The 20,619-nt window shown below is 45.1% G+C and overlaps 2 protein-coding genes across 2 annotated transcripts; both read right to left on the bottom strand.

Annotated features, from left to right (window-relative positions):
• Positions 1–4,157: 4,157 nt before the first annotated feature.
• LOC136516035 (uncharacterized protein At1g15400-like) lies at positions 4,158–6,242 on the bottom strand. Its single transcript, XM_066509451.1, has 2 exons — positions 6,141–6,242; positions 4,158–4,915 (listed from the first exon to the last, which is right to left on the bottom strand). The coding sequence occupies exons 1-2, from the start codon at positions 6,240–6,242 to the stop codon at positions 4,565–4,567; spliced, it is 453 nt and encodes a 150-aa protein (XP_066365548.1). The 3' UTR covers positions 4,158–4,564.
• A 3,671-nt stretch (positions 6,243–9,913) lies between these two features.
• On the bottom strand, positions 9,914–18,853 carry LOC136517882 (uncharacterized). The gene is made up of 10 exons (XM_066511538.1): positions 18,648–18,853; positions 18,405–18,527; positions 18,201–18,288; positions 17,287–17,372; positions 16,993–17,187; positions 15,097–15,284; positions 10,619–10,777; positions 10,455–10,535; positions 10,314–10,368; positions 9,914–10,239 (listed from the first exon to the last, which is right to left on the bottom strand). Exons 1-10 carry the CDS (start codon positions 18,756–18,758, stop codon positions 10,048–10,050), a joined length of 1,278 nt encoding a protein of 425 aa, XP_066367635.1. The 5' UTR covers positions 18,759–18,853; the 3' UTR covers positions 9,914–10,047.
• Positions 18,854–20,619: the final 1,766 nt, after the last annotated feature.

Here is a 20,619-nt window from a genome sequence, read left to right as displayed (position 1 = left end):
TCGGAGTACCCCGTTTTATGGTACCCGACACTATGTATCTAGACATATTATTATATCTAGATGCATAGCAAAATGAATATACCAAAAAAGTCAAAGCAACTTATAATTTGGAATAAAAGAAGATACGTATATAGAAAAGTCCAAACGTATGATAATTTAAAATTGAGGGAGTATACATTATTGTTTGGTCAATTTGGTGGACCGAATAGATCTAACCGAATTGTTCTATTTTTCGATTTGGTTTTGGTTTTTCTTTCCCTATAGGATCTCTTGGTCAAAACCTGAATTTCCAAAGACCAGAGCTAACCAAAGTAGCTGAAAAGACCGAATGCGAGCGCTAGAACTTGCGCCATGCATCCACCTGAGGCAATCCCCAACACGAGTATCTTTTGTTCTGCCCTTTTCAACCTTGTCCCAGGTAATTCAACACCTTTTTCTGACCTTTGGCAAGCATCGCTACCATCAGACATGCTGCCTGCCTTTTGCCTATCAAAATCAAGTACCTTGCACTTTTCTGTCTCTAGATAAAAATGCGGCCATTGGTCATCATCGACAGGATTAAAGATAAACGACATTTGTTTTAAGTTTTATGACTTTTTTCTTTGATTAGCATAAGTCAGTTTTATCCGTATAAACTGACTGTGACCTGACAAGTGAAAAAAATTCTAAATGAAAATGTTTATCGGAAGCACGGTAACCCAGATGTCGGACGCTCCCGAAAATATGGGACATAATCCACGCTCATTTATGGGAAAAGCTGTAGCCTGAGCATCCGACGCTCCCGAAAACATCGGATGCTCCACGCTCATCTGTCCCACGGACAGCCACTCCCTGATTAATTCTTATCCACTCATTTCTCAGCCTCCACCGACACCGCCTTCTGCTCTGCTTCTTCTTCAAACTCCTTTCATCCTCATTAGGCGAACGACACAATGAGCTAGCATCCTTGTCGGGGTTATAACCCCAGGATGTCTCAAGGCATCGATTAGTTAGCAGGCAATGCGGCCCACAATACACCAGCTAGAGAAGGCCCGAGCAACCGAGACCCAGCTAAGCCAAGTAAACTAGGCCGGACGCTAAGGCCAGGGTTAGCCATGACCCCTTCTTTCTACCTTAGCCGCACGGCGCACGAAAGACGCATGACCTCTCCACCATCCTGACCCCTGGAAGGAACGGGGAGGGGTCGAGCCCAGCCAAGCATGCCTGCTCTGACAAGAACAAGCACGCCACACTAACCCCGCAAGGACCAAGGGGACAACGGTCACCTCAGTCTGGTCAAACGCCACCCCTGCGCCACGCTACACAGACAAGACAACACCGCACGACAGTGACTACCAGTATGGTGACCCACCGTCCAAATACGGTCTGACAAGACGTATGTACGATCTCAACCACTATGGGATGGGATCCACGAAGAATGCCTTGACTTAGAGGCCGCCCAGACCGGCGGGAACCACGACCCCAATGATCGGGATCGTGGCCCTCAACACCACAAGCCAACATGACGATCGACGACCCGAGGGCGGCTACCAACTCCTGTACGACGCCCTAGGAAACTAGGAGGTGATGACGAAGACCACGGCGAAGACCACGTCGCACAGGACGGCTGGCGAACCACCACCGTGCCTATAGTGCCGCCACAGCAAGCATAGTAACACCACTCTACACCATACCGCGACGTGGTCACAAGACCATGATGACAACCAAGCCCGGACGTGCACCACAAGACGGCGTAGCTTGCAACCAAGTTAGCTAGGCCCTTCCTCAGGCTCATGACCCTTCGGTCGGAAGAACCTTCCTCTTTGTACATGCCCTGTCCCCAAACTATATATAAGGACAGCTAGGGCATCATTCCCGTTCATCCTCTACTGTTTCACACATTCTTCATTGTAGTAGGGCTCCTAGAGCTTCTCTTCAAGTAGTCCATCTCCTAGCTCTAGCTCTCCTACGTCTTCCACCATTCTTGCACCCCCATTGTAATAACTTCAGAGCATTCAAGCGAGGAACACACAATCGATCATCTCTGAAACTGGACGTAGGGCTTCGGCCTGAATCAGTATAAATACTCGTGTTCTTTGTATGCTACCATCGTCTTCCTAGAGTAGCACGACAATCGTTTAAATTTACTAGTCCGATTTACAAAACACCGATAATCCTCCTCTCACACTCACCAGGCAGACACCACTACAAGCTCCTCATCAATACCCCCATTTCGAGCTCCTCTCACCCTCACCACCTAAGAAGTTGAGCGCCCCCTAGCGGCGGAGCATCATGACACGTGGGTGGCGCCCAGTGAGCTACAGTAGACATGGCTGAGCCCGGCGAGCCACATCACATGAAGTCGAGCCCCTCAAGACGAGCGGCACGACGAGCTGATCTTCCACCCGATGCATTAGCCTCTCCACATCCGAACTCATGACCTGCGCTGCTGACGACCTCTCTCTCTCTCATGTGTACAGACTGCACCCGAGCGCCGCTTACTGGCTACTGTAGTTCCCCGTCAGGTAGGCCATGGTCGTTGGCGATGTCGTGTTCCAAGTGTTTCAGGTGTTTTAGACGTATGTTTCAAGTATTTCATCTAGATGTTGCGAATGTTGCAGTGGCCATATACGCATGTTGCAAGCGTATGTTTCATGTTATAAACATATGTTTCAAGTGTTTTAGACGTATGTTTCATCTGGATGTTGCAATAGTATATCTGGATGTTACATAACATGCATGTTGCAAGCGTATGTTTCAAGTGTTTCATATGTATGTTGCAAGTGTTTTATCTGGATGTGGCATGTGTTTGCAATGGCTTTCAAGTGTTTTTGCAAGTGTTTCAGTCATATGTTGCAAGGGTTTTAGTTATTTCGAATATATGCTGCAAGTGTTTTATCTGAATATTACAAAAGTAGATGTGGTATTGCACATGTTGCAATGTGACCCACCTACCACTACTGCATGCTGCAGTTGCTGGGGCGCCACCGAACAGGTGCAGACGTCCGGACGAGGGAAGTGGAAGGGTAGCAAGCGTTCCCTGTGTGGGGGTCGAGAGGCGTGGGCGACGTCTGGGGCGATGCGGGTCCCCGTGTTGGCGCGTGAAGCGGAGTGCAGTCGGCAGGGGAAATGGGGTGCATGCATGGGTGTCCGGCCGGATGCTAGCACTGCAGAACATTTATTGGTGAAGATTTGAGTTTTGGCCCCAAGTGATTGAGCCAATGGCTTTTACCAAAGGATTTTCCTTTTGGTACCAAGTTTCATGTATGATGTATGACTCGTTTCAAAAAAAAAAGTTTCATGTACGAATATGATGATGTCAAATCTAATCTACGGGTATAAATATAAATCAAAACGAGAAACACGAACTTCCGGGGGTATTCCAGCGATTTTAATTGTATGCACTGTATCTGTATGTACGGGCTTGGGGCTTTCATTATTCCCGTTGAGACCAGCTTCCCCAGCAGCCACCAACTAATAGAGTGCGCTAGATTTTTTTTCAGTACTGAATTACTGATGCAGGAACTGAATTTCTTTCTGCTTTTTTTCTTTCTTTTGGACGCAGCGCAGGAACTGAAATGAGGCCTTCTTTTACAGGACGAAATTGAGTTCAGACTTCAGATACGTCTAATGTCTGCTTTTTTTTTAATAACAAAAGGCCGGTTCAAATTGTATCTGTTTCGAAACATAGGCTATAATAACTTTTTTAGGCTACAGTTTGTATGAACCAATCTGCATTCTGTAGAGAAATGAAATCATATCTCGGCGCAGCTCCGCACTGAAAGTCTGAAACTTCCAGCTGATGAATCGTGGTTTGAACTACTCCAAAAATGATTCCCTTTTCTGCCTTTTCTACTACGTTGGAATTGGAAAGTTTGAATATGCTGCCTTCTTAACTCGATCCCGCTGCAGATAGAGAACTAACGCTGAACGAATTTTGAGCTGGAGTCCATTTTTCAACTCGTCAAAGAAAGCATGCCACCGACCCACACCGTGATCGTCAATGGCATGCGGCGCCAGAAGAGTGTGGAAGGCGACGATTCCTTGCGTAACGAAGAAACGGAAGAAGCGTGAAGAAACATCTGTTCGTGATTCCAAATTGAAGAAACAGCCAAACAAGCTTATCTGGAAATTTCATGTCATCTTCTCCCTCATATGTGCAGAAGTAACTAAAGCCATTCAACTAAACAGGTAGCAAACTTTTCCGAACTCCAGCAGGAATCGAACTGCTTTGCGTGAAAATTTGTGTCCCAAAGTCCAAACCTTGTGTTTGGTTCATGGAAGGAAGAACAGAAACCACACAGCACGATCAAATTCAAACCACAGAGCAGGATCAAATTCATGGGAGTTGGCACTGACAGCCTGACACCTCTATTCACTTGTGCAGTTGTACTCTACACAATCATCTCAAATGTAATTCTGTCTTCTACGATAGTAGTATAAATTGCACCCAGGACATGAGATACATACATACATGATCACAAAGAGGATGGAGAGGGGGGAAAAAAACTAACAGACAAAAGCTACCAAATTCGGAGCGCGTTCCGAACTTCCGATTGCCGATGGTACCGAGGTACGCACAAGATCAGTGGCGCCTCCCCTTGGCTTTGGCGCTGCCGCCGTCCCTGCCCTTGCCCTTGCCGTTGCCGCCGCCGCCGAAGAGCCTGCAGAAGCCGCAGATGGCGACGCGCGGCGACGGCGGGTCGAGCGCGGGCGGCACGCGCCCCGTGGCCCTGTACCCGGCGTGCGCGTGCCCAGCCGAGCGGCTGCGCTCCACCGCCCGCGCCGCGTCGTCCTCCGCCGCCGGCTTGATCTCCCCCGAGAAGTTCTTGTCGTCCCACACCAGCCCCGACGAGCCCGACCGCCGGAACGTCTCGCTGGACCGCTGCAGCCCCCGCCATGCACCAGAGAGAGAGAGAGAGCCCCCGGCCGGCCCCTAGCTCGCCCGCGCGCGTCTGTGGATGCCGAGGCGAGGGCGAGGCGAGCCGGCGTTGAACTTCTGTGCAGCGGTGCAGGTAGATGTAGATAGATATACGGGCGGCGGTACTGTATAACTGTAGACGCCGTCGTCGCCGGGGGCGGTTGCGAATGCGATCAAAAAGAAAATCTTTTATGGAGGGCACGAAGGAGGGAACTGGAAGGGACGTGTGCGTTTGACCCAGACGAATGAACTAGAAAAAGAAAATGCCCGCGGCGTCCTTGCGATAATGCTACTCTGATGGCCTGCTGACCGAATGATCCCACCTGCTCCGTTTCCTTGTGACGTCGGGCGTCCGTTGCGTGCGATTCGCGGGGCGGCGGCGGGGGTGGCCCAAGCAGAGCAGCGGGCCAGCGGCGACGCGTTCGGGGAAGGAGAGGTCGGACGCCCCGCGCGGGGCCTGATGAGCCTGACGCTCTTCTGGTTGCGCGTGTGTTTCACCAACCGTGCAAGGAAGGTAGCAGCCGGGAGGGGCCGAGGGAATGGGCGAGTCAGCGAGTGGCGGCACCGGTACGTTACGCGTACACGGGGCTGCTGGTCCAAGGAGGTGGACCAGCTCCATGGAAGGAAGAAGGGACAGGTCATGGAACGGATATCCTTAGTTTTGGTCACGGTCAACCTGACCATATGTTGTTTACTCCGGTTACCTACAATAGCTGCTGGTTCTTGACGACAAGCTAGCGAGTCCACTCGTGGGATTGGGCAAACAGAACCAATCATGCCCCTTGCATTGCATACGATGGCGACGAAATGGCACTAGGCCTACGTACGTACATGATGCTAAACATACCCGAATCCAATCAACACGCGTCCCATGAGCCGATCAGGCATAGCTTGTGCCATGTCGATTTCAAGGGTCCATCGTTGTCATACGGGAACGGGGATTGCACAAGTGCACACAGATCACGTTCCTCTCGAGAGCTAGCCTGTTCGGTTGGCTGGTTCGTATCGTTGCTGGTTCGTGAAGAAGTACTGCTGGCTGGTTTGTGTGAGAGAAAAATACTGTTTCGGCTGAAAATGTACTATCATTTACGATAAACCACAGCCAAACAAACAGGCTAGCTCTCGAGAATAGGAGAATTTGTACTGATTGACAGCTAATCAGCTCAAAATTTCTTGGGTGATCCACTTGTTTTCAATACACATCAGCATGCCTCGTTATCAAGGCTGCCAAAAAAAAAACCCGGCTCCGGCGACAACGAGGACGAGGACGTCGCCAGCGACCATCGCCGGCTCGCCGCTGCTCCCGCTCCCGCTCCTGCAGCCGCGTCGCGGCGGCGCTCATCGTGTTCGCGCTCGGGCTTGTGCTCTGTTTCGTGCGTGACCCGGATCGTGCGAGGCCTTCGCTTCGGGCCGGCGCCTCTGCGGCTCGTCAACATCACTCGGTACGATTTCAAGATGTACAGATATACGTACCAAGGTGCCAGGCCTTGAATACGACCATTTCACACGCAGTATTCACAAAAGGAATATATTATCTTAGATTACTGAATCCAGCAATGTAAATTTTGTACTATTAATACAACAATGTTCGGCTGATGGTTTCTGTGGCTAATAAGTTGATTAAGGTTGTTTTATTGTGAGAAAAAACATTGTACAATGGCCGATAAGTTCAAACGAACAGTTCAATTATCCCACTTTTTTAAGCCTTTAATGATGCTGTTTTGTCTGACAAAATGCAAATTTATAAATGTTTATTATATATTTTTGGTTCGTTGGGCTACAGAATTATTTACTGGTTATAATTATAATATATATAGGTGGATCATTGTTCATTTCTAACTAGAAAGGAAAATCATGTTTAGTTTTCTTTGTAATGAACAATTTGCAAAAAAAAAAACTTCAGCAAAAAATAATATATTCACTAAAAAAGCATTGTCCCAATTGTTTTTCATGAGGCGTCTCTCAAGAGTCAAGAGCATGAAGATCATGTAGTGATGTTGTGAGGTCGAGATGACGGACTAGAGGGAGGGTAAATAGTCCTTTCTAAAATTAATCACGTTGGCTAATCGAAACAAGTGCGGAATTAAAACTATCGGTCTAGTCAAGACTACACCCCTTTATTTATGTTCTCTAGCACCTTCTAAAGATACTAATTAAGCAACAAAGGTGTCGGGCTAGCTAGAGCTCACCTAACCAATTTTAGAAGCAAGGTCACACAAACCTATGCCATTAGTACTTCAAGCAACAAGGGAACTCCTACACAAGCTAGTAAGCAAAAGCACAAAACCACCTAAGCTCACTAGCAATACTCAATAACAAGGCAACCAATGTCAAAATAGATAGCGCAATTACTTAGCTACACAAACTAAGTAATGTGACTAACAAGGTTACACAAACAAAATTAGTCACGCAAGGAAGCTACTTCTATGCTACACAAGCAAGAAGGTAACTAGTAAGCTACACAAGCTAACTAATTATAAGAGCAACTACACAAGCATAATGCATATAAAATATAAATACAAGCTTGTGAAAAGGGATTACAAACCAATGGGAAGAACAAGGTTAACACGATGATTTTTCTCCCGATGTTCACGTGCTTGCCAACACGTTAGTCCCCGTTGTGTCGACCGCTCACTTAGTGGTTCGGCGGCTAATTGGCATCACCCGCCAAGCCCGCACGTCGGGCACCGTAAGAACCTACCCTGAAAGTGATGGTAGCTCAATGACATATTTTACTAGAGTTGCTCTTCGCGGCTCCCGCGGGGTGAGCACAATGCCCCTCACAAAAGCTCTTCTCCAGAGCACCGCACAAGCTTCTTACGGGCTTCGACGGAGACCACCACCAAGCTGTCTAGGAAGTGGCAACCTCCAAGAGTAACAAGTACCACTGGCTTGCAACTCGATCACCTAGTGTCACTCGATGCAACCTCACGATATAATTACACTAGAATCGATCTCTCATACAATCGGATGATCACTATCAAGCATATGTGAGATGGAGCGCTCCTAAGCACTCTCAAGCATGGACACAAAGTCCCTCGAGGTGCTCGGCACTAGCCATGCCCGAGACCCCCTTCTGTTTATAGCCCCACAGGCTAAACTAGCCGTTACCCATTCACTGAGCGTTTTTCGGGTTGACCGGACGCGCCGGTCATATCGACCGGACGCAGGACCTCAACGTCCGTTCAATGGATGCTCGCCACGTGTCGCCTCCGTTCAACCTCAGTCGCTTGATCTCAACGGTCAAGTGATGACCGGACACAGCTGCTCAAAGTGACCGGACGCAGAACCCCAGCGTCCGGTCGTTTCTAGTCGTGACCAGACACGTCCGGTCGGTCACGATCGGACGTAGCATCAGCCTCCGGTCCTTCTCCAACTTTTCTTCGTCGTCTACGTCACCGTACGTCAGCCTGACCGGACGCACCCTGCCAGCGTCCGGTCACTTTCAGCGCCAGCGTCCGGTCGAAGACCGATGCCTGCACGCGCTCTGCTGCCACTGACCGGACGCAGGACCCCAGCGTCCGGTGCACTCTGTGAGACCCTGTCTTTTCTGTATAGGGCGCCGATGGCACCGTCGGACTGTCCGCACTCTACGGGCGGACACTCCACCGGTGGAGTTTCGAACCCTTCTCACCTCCGTTCCATCGCCGAGTTGATCCACATCAAGTCCAACTTTATCTTCTTTATAAATGTGCCAACACCACCAAGTGTACACCACTATGTGTATGTGTGTTAGTATTTTCACAATTATTTTTCAAAGGATTAGCCACTCAACTTGCCACGCCACTCAATCCTAGCGACGATGCAAAGTTAGATCACTCGAGTGGCACTAGATGACCGATATGCAAACAAGTTTGCTCCTCTTGATAGTACGGCCATCTATCCTAAACCCGATCACAAACTTCTCTACACACTTATGACTGGTGAAATAAAACGCCCTAGGTTATACCTTTGCCTTGCGCATTCCATTCCATCTCCTCCAATGTCGATGCAACACATGCACCAACACGATCAACAATGATATGATCAACTTCATATCATCACGTGATTATATTGGTTCATCGATCTTGACTTTACTTGCTTTTTACTGTTGCCTTCGTCCATCGGCGCTAAGTCTTGCTCAAGCTTCACTGCCACGCGGTCCATCGCTCCAAAGCCTTCGACTTGTCCTTCACGCTTGCAACCGGTCCATCAAGCCAAGTCTTGTCTTGATCTTCTTCACCTTGATCACATGACTCAATATCATGTCTCATGTACAATAAGCCCATTCATCATCACATGTGTAAGCTTTGCAACATCTCTAAATCATTTTCACCTTCACGGCATATGTTGCTCACACACATGTACTTGTGGACTAATCACATGTGTATCTTATATAAACACAATTAATCCACCTAGAGTTGTCACTCAATTACCAAAACCACACAAGGACCTTTCGAATGTACTACACCCTCCTAAATAGTAAGACGTTTTTTACTTATATAGGTACATTGATTTTTACTATGTATTTAAAAGGCACCCCCTGTTCCAAATTATAAGACATTGTTTTTACTTTTGTAGGTGCATTGATTTTTTACTTACATATCTAGGCATAACGTATATCTATTATTTTTGTAAAAAAAAAACTAAAACGTCTTACAGTCTTACAATTTCGAATGGAGTACGCTAGGTTACTGTTTGCCATACAGATAAGATCTCAACAGGCCACTGCATGCATCGCACTTGAAAGAAAGCTTTGGCACCATCGAAGCAAGGTGTGGCTGCAGCTTAGAGCTATAGCATTTCAAGAAAATGGATCGCTACCGAAGTCGGTTTTTTTCCAATTACAAAGCAAAGACAACCTTCATCTTTGCTTATGCCCGGGAACATCACATCTTAGCAGCGGCAGTTCAGCCTTTCAGGAAAACCTCTAGTACAGAGTCTACAGTGTACAGGCTATAAGCTCAGGCCAACCATGAACCGGATAAGGAACCCCAATACTACAAAGCAAAATGAGACCGTTGGGGTTCCACAACAGCACAGCGCTGAACGGCAATGGGTATGTACAGGTACAGTGCTATTGTCTGGGCACTTCGTCCATCAAATCTGGGGTTTCAGGAAGCACACAACGGACAATATTCATCAACGCATCAGGCGGAACAGGATCATCAACAAGCCCTCCTCCGGCTGCCACCTCTCGGGCTTCTAGGGCTCCCTTGGTTGGAGAAAGGATGCCTGCTCTGAGCCATAGGTGAACTGTTGCCACCAGCTCCATGATTCATGAGGCGACGAGGAGAATCATTTCTCATGCTTTGGGTATCAGCCTCAAGTTGCTTAGCCTCCTCTTGTAACATAGATAGCTGACGCATGTAGGTTCCATGTTAGTGCTTTACAAGGCCAAGAGTTGTCCAAAGATGCAAGCTAGTCTACTCACCCGAAGTTCATTTTCCTTCAGACGATCCTGAAGCGTAGTAACAGCTGGACTCAAACTATTGAACAAAATGTGAACCACATAAATTAACTGGCATTATGCAGTATATTTAGCTAAAATGAGACAAGGAGACTGTGCTCTCACCAATACTCCATTAGTTTGCAGAGAGAGGAGTTGTATGTAGACGTATGGTGAATGGATGTATGAGGGTGAATTTTCCCATCACTGCAACAGACGCATAAACATATTACCACATAAGAAAGCATGGGATTTTGTTTATAGTATTGTCAAGAAGGAACTTGAGTTACCAAATATTTTGTTGCATAGCTTGATTATATGCTGATTGCTCCTCTTCAAAGAGGACTCGTTGCATATCACAGTAAGAGGTCATCGTGGTGTCCAGCTTGAGGAGATACCTTGTAGGGAGCACAAAAAGTGGCACCTCTTTCCCTCTATACTCTGCACCACTGTTGGCAAAAAAAAAGACTGGATTAGAAACTAGATGGTTGTATTAAACCACACTGCCTTTGGTAAACCATCCATGAATATTTATCAAATATGAGGACCTTTAAGACATTTCATCTTGGACTTATCGTACACAATGAACTTAAATACCCTTGATCTCATGAGATACATCATAAGGTTTCAAGGAAATGACATGACACTACAACAAGTGTATAGGGAACATAGAACAGCAGTACAACACTAGGGCACATCCTGTTTGCTCATATTTAGTGTATTCAATGGTATAGACATGCAGTGTCAAAAAAAGCATCATGGAGTCAATAAGATGAATGCTGGGAAAAACACAAGGCACTACACCAATAGTTTCATTAGAGAAGGCACTTGTGACAATAACCATATGAGTGAGGTTTCTTTATTTTCTTTTTTGAAAAGCCATGAAGAGAATTTTTTTTTAAAAAAAAGGCATGAACATGTAGAAGTCAAGGTATCTTTGCATTGACAAGAAGGCCGCTGAATTGGAGCCAAAGAGGGGTAAAACCTGGTTAACATGAAAGTACATTTTTAATTAATATTAAAGCACAGAAAGCCACCCATGTTTGAGCCAAAGAGGACTAGAACCTTGGGTGATGAGGGCATGCATACTTCCAATGTCATGTTTCATTCGAAGAAAAAAAGAAATGAAAAGCTCAAAGAGTCCTTAGGGAAGTAAAGTTGCATAAAATTGAGTTAAATGATATTACAAGGTAATCCCAAGACTACAAGGTAGTGTACAACTACACATTGCTTACTAGTTAAGATTCTAAATATATACATCAATTGTTACGGTAACAACTCCGCTCATGGTATCCCAACATAGCAGGTCCCAAGCCCTGGTAAAGGAGGAGGGTTGTGTTAGGCGCGGCGAGCCAATGTAAAAACTTAGCCACTTTAATGGAGATGAAACCCAAAAGAATCCCGTTGGGGCGTAACCCTCTTAGCGACACGCCATGTCGGAACCCGGGTATGGTGTTAAATGAGCAAGGGCTGGGTCGTCACCCCTGTGACACGCCGTGTCGCGATCTGGACATGGTGTCAAGTGAGCAAGGATCGGGTCGTCGCATCCTTAGGGGCGCGCCACATCGGCGCCCAGGTGTGGTGCAAAATGAGTAAGGGTCTTCACACCTACCTCGGCGGGTGCGAAGGGTAAGGAAGCTAGTTGAGCCAACTAGGATCCGTTTAGGTAGCTGAAATGTAGAGTCCCTTACAGGTAAGTTAAGAGAGTTAGTGGACACAACGGTTAGGAGGCATGTAAATATCTTATGCGTCCAAGAGACTAAATAGAAGGGACTGAAGGCGAAGGAGGTGGACAATACCGGCTTCAAGCTCTGGTACACAGGGACAACTTCAAATAAAAATAGAGTAGGAGTTTTGATTGATAAGAGCCTCAAGGATGGTGTGGTGAAGGTGAGAAGGCAAGGGAATAGGATCATCTTAGTTAAACTTGTCATTAGTGATATGATCTTAAACGTAATTAGTTAAACGTGATATGATCTTAGTTAAACTTGTTTGGGACTTAAAGGCTTTGTTGTTGTTGTTGTAGTGCGTATGCCCCCCCCCCCCCCCCCCCCAAGTAGGCCATGATGAGAGTGCTCAGCGGCTTTTCTGGGAAGACTTAGATCGCTTGGTTAGAGCTGTGCCTAGTAGCGAGAAGCTCTTTATAGGAGGTGATCTTAATGGCCATGTAGGTACATCAAGTGTAGGTTTTGAGGCGGCTCATGGGGGTTTCGGATATGGTAGTAGGAACCAGGAGGGAGAGGAAGTCTTAGACTTCGCCATAGCTTTTGATCCGATGATAGCTAACACTTTCTTCCGTAAGAGACAATCTCATTTAGTGACCTTTAGTAGCGGCCAGTACTTTAGTCAAATCAACTTTGTCCTTACAAGGAGGGATAAACGAACATGCGTGGACTGTAAGGTGATACCTGGAGAATGTGTGGTCGCTCAACACAAGTTGGTGGTTGCTGACTTCCGCTTTCTGGTGCAAGCTCGTGGGAACAAACAAGCTAGGGTTGCTCGAACGAAGTGGTGGAAATTAGAAGGGAAGGCATCAAAGGTCTTTAAGAAAAAGGTCATTGAAGAGGGCCCTTGGAATGATGAAGGCGATGCAAACAACATGTGGGAGAAGATGACAACATGCGGTCGGAAGGTTGCTTCAGAGGTGTTTGAAGTGACCAAAGGGAGCGGATGCGACTCGAAAGACACTTGGTGGTGGAATGAAGATGTGCAAAAGGCTATTAAGAAAAAGGAGTGCTATAAGCGCTTGTATCATGACAGGTGTGTAAACAACATAGAGAAGTACAAGGTGGCAAAGAAGACTGTAAAACGAGCGGTGAGTGAGGACAAAGGGGCGGGCCTATGAGGACCTTTACCGATGTTTGAGTACGAAGGAAGGAGAAAAGGACATTTATAGGATGGCTAGGACTCGCGATAGGAAGACAAGGGACTTCAACCAAGTCGAGTGCATAAAGGATTAGAGGGAGCAGCTCTTGGTGAAGGAGGATGAGATCAGACATAGATGTCACAAGTATTTTGATAAATTGTTCAATGGTGAGAACGAGAACACCACCGTTCAGCTGAACGACTCGTTTGATGACACTAACAGGCGCTTTGTGCGGAGGATTCAAGAATTGGAGGTCAGAGAAGCCTTGAAAAGGATGAAAGGGGGCAAAGTGATGGGCCCTGATGGTATCACAATCAAGGTATGGAGATGTCTCGGGGATATAGCTATAGTATGGCTAACCAAGATGTTCAACAATATCTTTCGATCGAACAAGATGCCTGAGGAGTGAAGAAGAAACATATTGGTACCAATCTATAAGAACAAGAGAGAGATCCAAAGTTGTACTAATTATCGGAGAATTAAGTTGATAAACCACACTATGAAGTTATGGGAGAAAGTCATCGAGCAACGCCTGCGAGGAACGACGTAGATATCAACAAACCAATTTGGTTTCATGCCCGAAAGGTCAATCACGGAAGCAATCTTCTTAATAAAACAGGTTATGGAGCGGTTTAGAGAGCAGAAGGACCTCCTCTTGGTTTTCATTGACTTGGAGAAGGCTTATGACAAGATATCAAGAAATGTTATGTGGTTTCCACTTGGTTTTCATTGACTTGGAGAAGGCTTATGACAAAATACCAAAAAATATTATGTGGTGATCTTTGGACAAACATAAAGTCCCATCAAAGTACGTGACCCTCATCAAAGACATGTACAACAATGTTGTGACTAGTGCTCGAACAAACGATGGTAACACAGATTACTTCCCGATTAAAATTGGACTTCATCAAGGGTCAGTCCTTAAGCCCGTATCTCTTTGCCTTAGTAATGGATGAGGTTATCAGGAACATACAAGGAGATATCCCTTGGTGTATGTTGTTCACTGATGATGTAGTGTCAGTGGACGAAAGCCAGGCGGGAGTAAATAGAAAACTAGAGTTATGGTGGTAGACCCTTGAGTCTAAAGGTTTTAGATTGAGCAGAACTAAAACCGAATACATGAGATGTAACTTTGGCGGAGTTGTACAGGAGGAGGGAGATATGAGTTAGGAAGGTCAAGTAGTGCCTAAGAAGGATACCTTTTGGTATCTGGGATCGATGCTATAGAGGGAAGGAGATATTGATGCGGACGTTAGCCATAGAATCAAAGTAGGGTGGATCAAGTGGCGACAAGCTTTGGCATTCTCTGTGACAAGAGGGTACCACAAAAGCTAAAAGGCAAGTTCTATAGAACGGCGATTAGACCGGCTATGTTATATGGAGCAGAATATTGACCTACAAAGATTCGACATGTTCAACAACTGAGTGTTGCAGAAATGCGTATGTTGCGATGAATTTACGGTCACACAAGAATGGACCGAGTTCAGAACGATGATATACGTGATCGCCTAGAGGTAGCACCAATTGAAAAAAAGCTTGTCCAACATCAGTGGAGGTGGTTTGTCCATGTCCAAAGGAGACCTCCAGAGGCACCAGTGCATTGTGGAGTCCTAAGCCAAGCTAATAATATAAAGGGAGGTAGAGGAAGACCGAAATTGACATGAGGGGGGAGACAATAAAAAGAGATTTAAAAGCTTGGGATATACATAGAGATCTATGTTTAAATAGGAGTACTTGGAAATCAGCTATTGAAGTGCCTGAACCGTGACTTGGGGCTCTTGGTGGATTTCAACTCTAGCCTACCCCAACTTATTTGGGACTGAAAGGCTATGTTGTTGTTGTAATTGTTACTGTAACCTTTTCAAGAAACAAAATGATTTAGATTACTCATTATTTGGATACCTTATGTCCATAGTTGACCGGTGCAAAGCCTCCTGGAGGCTTGGAGTCATATCTGAATCATATGGATCAACAGACGCTTCTTGTGTGTTATCAGGATTGTACAGAATGAGGGGGTTTTCTCTGGGTTGATAATTTGTGGAATGGTTTGTGTCAGGATGAGAGTAGAAATCCATAGATCTTTTCCAGGCCTATCACAATCAGAAATAAGTTCAGTTAGTTTGCCAGTATATTGTATACCAGTAAGTAAGTAGGCACATACATAGACTGCATGAACTATAGCCTAAGGGCTCAGGCATGAAAACAAGCACCATGAATAATTGAAATGCGTCGATTAGCAGTGTTGAACCCAATTGAGCCATTTGACAACTCAACAAAGATTTACTAAATAAACTAGTAAAAACACAGTGCTAATAACATACTGTGTATACAAAATCTCTTTTCTTATGAGAAACAAGCTTACTCCACAATTATCACAGCACAAGGTATTACATATTCTCATTAAATGATACTTGTGGGATACACAAATTCAACTAAGCAACATGGCCCCAGCAAATATCAGAACAGGCAACAAAATGCCCCATTGATAGAATCAGCAGACAAGCTTGCCCCTCAAAAGATATGTCACGATATGTTCTTAATCACAGACAAATTATTCACCTGTGTTTATACTCTACTCTGGAATGTGAAAGCATTAATGAAATTAGACTACACATGATGGTTAGAAGTAATGAAGCCCACTTTTCAACTGCAATCTGACACTCCGCTTCTAAAGGTGCCTATAAAAAAGGCACTTAAGTTTTTTTTCCAACAGGCCCCATGTCTAAAAATGTGGAAGGGTACATACTTGGTCTCACATGGTTGTATTTTATCAAGATGAAATAATATGAAATATGAGTGCTTATCACTTCCTGTTGCAAACCCTTCCATTAGGAAGGCATGGCATTTTATCTACTAGTAAATACCTTCAGCGAATTGGAATCTAAAAATGTACAGTTGTAGGCTTGTAGCCAAACCAAAGACACAACATAAAATGATGGTAAGAAGTTATTAGCAATATGATTTACGATTTACCAAACCAATTGAAATGGAGCAATAAAAAGATAACCATGGAGGGCATTAATTACTCTCAGGGGCAGATCCAGGATAAGCTCCTCAGGGGGGGGGGGGGGGGGGGGGGCTAAATAATGAAGGTTAGGGCTAGAGTTAAGAAAATAATGGTGATTTAGAGGCTAATAAACAGTATTTTACATGTGATTTAAGGCTCCCGAGGGGGGCTGCAGCACGGGCAGCCCCCCCTGGATCCGCCACTGATTACTCTCATGCGATGGCACCAGCATCCAAACAAGCGAGTGAAAGCATATTATAAAATTTGACAAGATAAAAGAACATTTCAGTAATTTATTTTTGTAAGCCTACAGCTAAAATTTTCTTAATCAGCAGTGAGTAGTTTTCGAGTGGTGGTGCCATCTAAGCACCATAAGATGCTTCTTAATTAATCGAACTGAACCAGATCATTTAAGTAGAAGGGAATCTGCCTGGAGCTTCAGGACACAAACAGCACGGTTACTTAACTGATTAACGTGGGTCAATGTTTAAAGCTGGAACTAACTTCCATATCTATAAATAGTTTCAAACAAAAAAAGATCCCTAAACAAAATGCTTACAAAAGACCAGACATATTCAATTCAACAACCAGCTATGCATTAACTAACTGTTATGACTTGGGCGATGCGTTGCAAACTTAATCTTTTCCCCCAGCTTTCCAGCATCATTTATTGTTTTAGGCATTCTCCTTCTAGCAAGCAAAATATGCACAGTGTATCATGCAGAAAATATAGGTGTACCAGAAAAGGCCATGAAATAAATGCTGTAAGTACATGTGGTATCGGACTAAACCTTGTTATTCTTTGAGGCCCTGGAATCCCCTGTATCCTGTTCCATGCCCTCAACCGATGCAGAATGTGAAGCGAACGCATTATCTGATGAACTAAAGGATGAATCAAGGTCAATGACTGGAGCGATGGTGGAAAGAGGAAGCGCATGCTGTTGTCCACCCTCTGACTGAAAGGCAGTCACTTGGATTTTTCCAACCTGCGTGAATATCAAAATCCAAGCAATACTAATAAATGATACATGTACTCCAAACAGGATGTGAACATGTTGTTCATATGGAGTTTATAAGCATTATACCTTTTGAGCATCTTCACTAAAACAAGAAAATATCAGGCCCACAAAGCCTGTATCCAGCAACTGAAACATTGCTTGGGTACGAACATCTGGAAAATACGACTCATGGGGGTTATACAAAATATAGTTTGAATTTATTGTATATGGGCAGCATCTCACAAGAGAATGAAGAGAAAAGCCCATAAAAGCAGATACACTAGCAAATTCTCAAGACCTCCATACTCCATAGTACCATAGCCACCATCAAATGGTCAACAAATGGACCCTCTGCCTTTGTAATGAAGGAAATTATATGTCACGCCTTGTTTAGTTCCACCCCAAATTCCCAAAAAGTGCTACAGTACCTATCACATCGAATGTTTGCGGCCCGTGCATGGAGCATTAAATGTAGACGAAAAAAAAACTAATTGCACAGTTTGGTGGGAAATTACGAGACGAACGTTTTGAGCCTAATTACTCCATGATTAAACACTAATTGCCAAATAAAAACGAAAGTGCTACAGTAACCCCCAAATTCCAACTTCCTGAGACTAAACACGCGCTCACTGTCATCTTGAACCTCTGGAGCAAAGCTAATGTCTATTTTTAGCATGTTCCCAAGTCCGGGTACTCAAAAGCAAAGCTACTTAGTGCCAACGGCAGCTATCATACTTGATATCCATTATAAGAAATGGCAAGTTGACATCAGTTGGGACCTAGTAAGGGATAAATCACTTAAAAGAGTGTGCTCGCAAATAACAACATCATCAGGAAATTCCTAAATCATGTACGCGTACCGACACATATTTGACAGCATTACAGCTATTCTGTGAGACAAATGCCAACATCAAACCGAGGGCACTTGAGCTAGTTGAAGCACAAATGTGCCACCCTGGGCACAAAATGATTCGCCGGTGGAGGAAATGTGAATTGCTTACCTACATGGGACGGCAGAACGGTGATATGTGGGTGCGAGTGGTACCATCCGATCACCCTCGTAGTCCTCTTGATGGTGGCCGTCATTTTGTGCGAACAGGAGTTAAGTCCAGCCCCCAGAAAAATCAATACCACTCCACACAGAACCAAAGGGAGAGGAACAAGCAAAATCTCAGAAAAGAAAAAGGGAGCGGAGAAAAGGATATCTCGGCTTGCGCGGATGCGGCGGCGAGAAGCTCGGGGTTGACCTCGACGCGGTCCTTCTTCCGCTCGCACCTCATCTGCGGCGACGCCCCCCATATCAGGGCGGTGGCGCCCTTGCTGGAAAGCTACAGGTAGGCAAGTAAAACCAACCACAACCACGATCCCGTCAGAGGAGAAAACCAAAACATCCACCCAAGCATTCCTGAGATGGGGAAACTGAAAGGATCAGGTGGTGTGCGACGGACCTCGATGTCGCCCAGGAGGAGGCCCATGACCTCCTCGGTCTCGGTGGTGAGGGCGTGGGAGAGGCATGTGAGCCACACCTCCTCACCGATCTTCACCGAGGACAGCGACATCTCCGCCGCCGCCGGTCGGCTGGGGTTTCGGGCAGCGATGGACTGGTTGGTGCGGGGGGTGAGCTCGAGCCTTTTTTGAGGAACGGCTGCGTGCTGCGTCGCGTCGCTGGCGTGGCTTGTGCGGCGTGTTTCACTGCCGGGTTGGGCCCAGAACACGCTGTCCAGTGTGGGGTCCGGTCGAAGGCACTGCAGGTGGAGCCAGGACCAGGAATTTGGATGGGGAAAAGAATCATTTCTGCCTTCGTTTGCTGAAGTTTTCTCTTTTTTACTCTAAAATCGGACAAACTATATCTCTATCAAATCTCAAAACCGTTTAAGTTACCTCTCTGCCTATTTTTTTCTAATAAAAAATGGTAAACACCTCACAATAAGTTTTTAAAACTATAAATAATAACATGAATAGGAATACTAATCCAAATAGAAAAGATAAGAGTAGAAATTATACAAATATTCTCTTAGATCTTTGTTCTCTATCTCTATTTTTTAATACTAAAGTGCGAAGCATTTTTTCAACCTATTTTTTATTCTCAATAATTCACCTGTAAAGAGTTTCATGTCACTGTTTGTGATCTGGCTGTCTCATTCATGATCTGGTACTGGCTTCATGTGAAATCGTCGATTCGAGTTGCCTTTTTGTGTGCCTTGTTCGCATCGCACATTGTAGCCTTCCTCCCTTCGCCCTCCGATACCTCGCCCCCATGCCGGTGACGGGTCTTGAGTAAAGCATCTCACGGTCATGATGCGCTACTCGTGCCATGCCGCGCTCACAACACATGCCTCCAGGTCGTGCTCAAGAGGGAGTAGCTAGCGGGGATGAGGAAGATTGAACTCGTGGAGATTTGAGAGTGAGTAGTCGAGAGCACGACAAAAGGGGGACACGAAGGTCACGGAGGAAATCTCGTGGAGAGGAAGAGAGAGGGTGCCAGGGTGGGTGGACACAAGGGCAGTGGATAGAGAGGGAGTTTAGGGAGAATCGACATGGCATGAGATAGATGGTTCAGAGACTTTGAACTGACGCGTGGGATGTAGTAGTTGGGTAAGTTGAGTTTCTAGCTTTATAAATAAATTTCTTTTAGAGACTGTTTGCCCAAAATGATGCATTATGTGAATAGCCATACTATGATAAAGCTTCAATTTAGCTACCTCTGGCCTCTAAAAAATTATATCATGGGTCCACCTCAAATTTATTTCTTCTTCTATTGTTTCTATAAACTTACTTCGAGTTCATCCTCCACATGCCAATAAACATAATCCAACTCCAATACTACCCTTACGTCTTTCTTAACCCACATGTAATCCAAACTCACAATCTGTGCTCATATTAGTTAGAACAACTCGTTGAATGAAGTACAGTTTTTAAGACCTATTGGATTCCATTGCAACGTACAAGCATATTTGCTAATCTCTCTCAAATGTTAAATCTCAAAACCATTTAAGTTACCTCACCGCCTCGTTATAGGTGGCCTTATTCCTTTTCTAACAAAAAATGGTAAACACCTTGTGTGAAACACACCTAATAATAAGATTTTAAAACAATGAAAAATATCTCTAACTGCATAGAAATTTCGAGAAAAAACATAAAGGTAGAATATGAAATGAGGATCCAAATAAAATATTTTGACCTCATCAAAATATCTTTAGGAGTCTCCAAAATTTGAATTGAGCTATAGAAAATGCAAAATTCTAATTGTTGTATGATTGCATCTTGAAAACCATCCACAACAAAAATGAGATGCAATCAATTGAATGCATTGACATTAATGTATGTATACATTCGTGTTGATTGTATCACATATCTTCGTGGTGGAAAGTTTTTAGAACACGTTTAGACATTGATTAGAATGTTTCAAGAATTTCTAAC

This window comes from Miscanthus floridulus, chromosome 17, assembly GCF_019320115.1.
Source record: "Miscanthus floridulus cultivar M001 chromosome 17, ASM1932011v1, whole genome shotgun sequence".
NCBI lineage: Eukaryota > Viridiplantae > Streptophyta > Magnoliopsida > Poales > Poaceae > Miscanthus > Miscanthus floridulus.
This window is presented reverse-complemented; position numbering and strand designations above follow the sequence as displayed.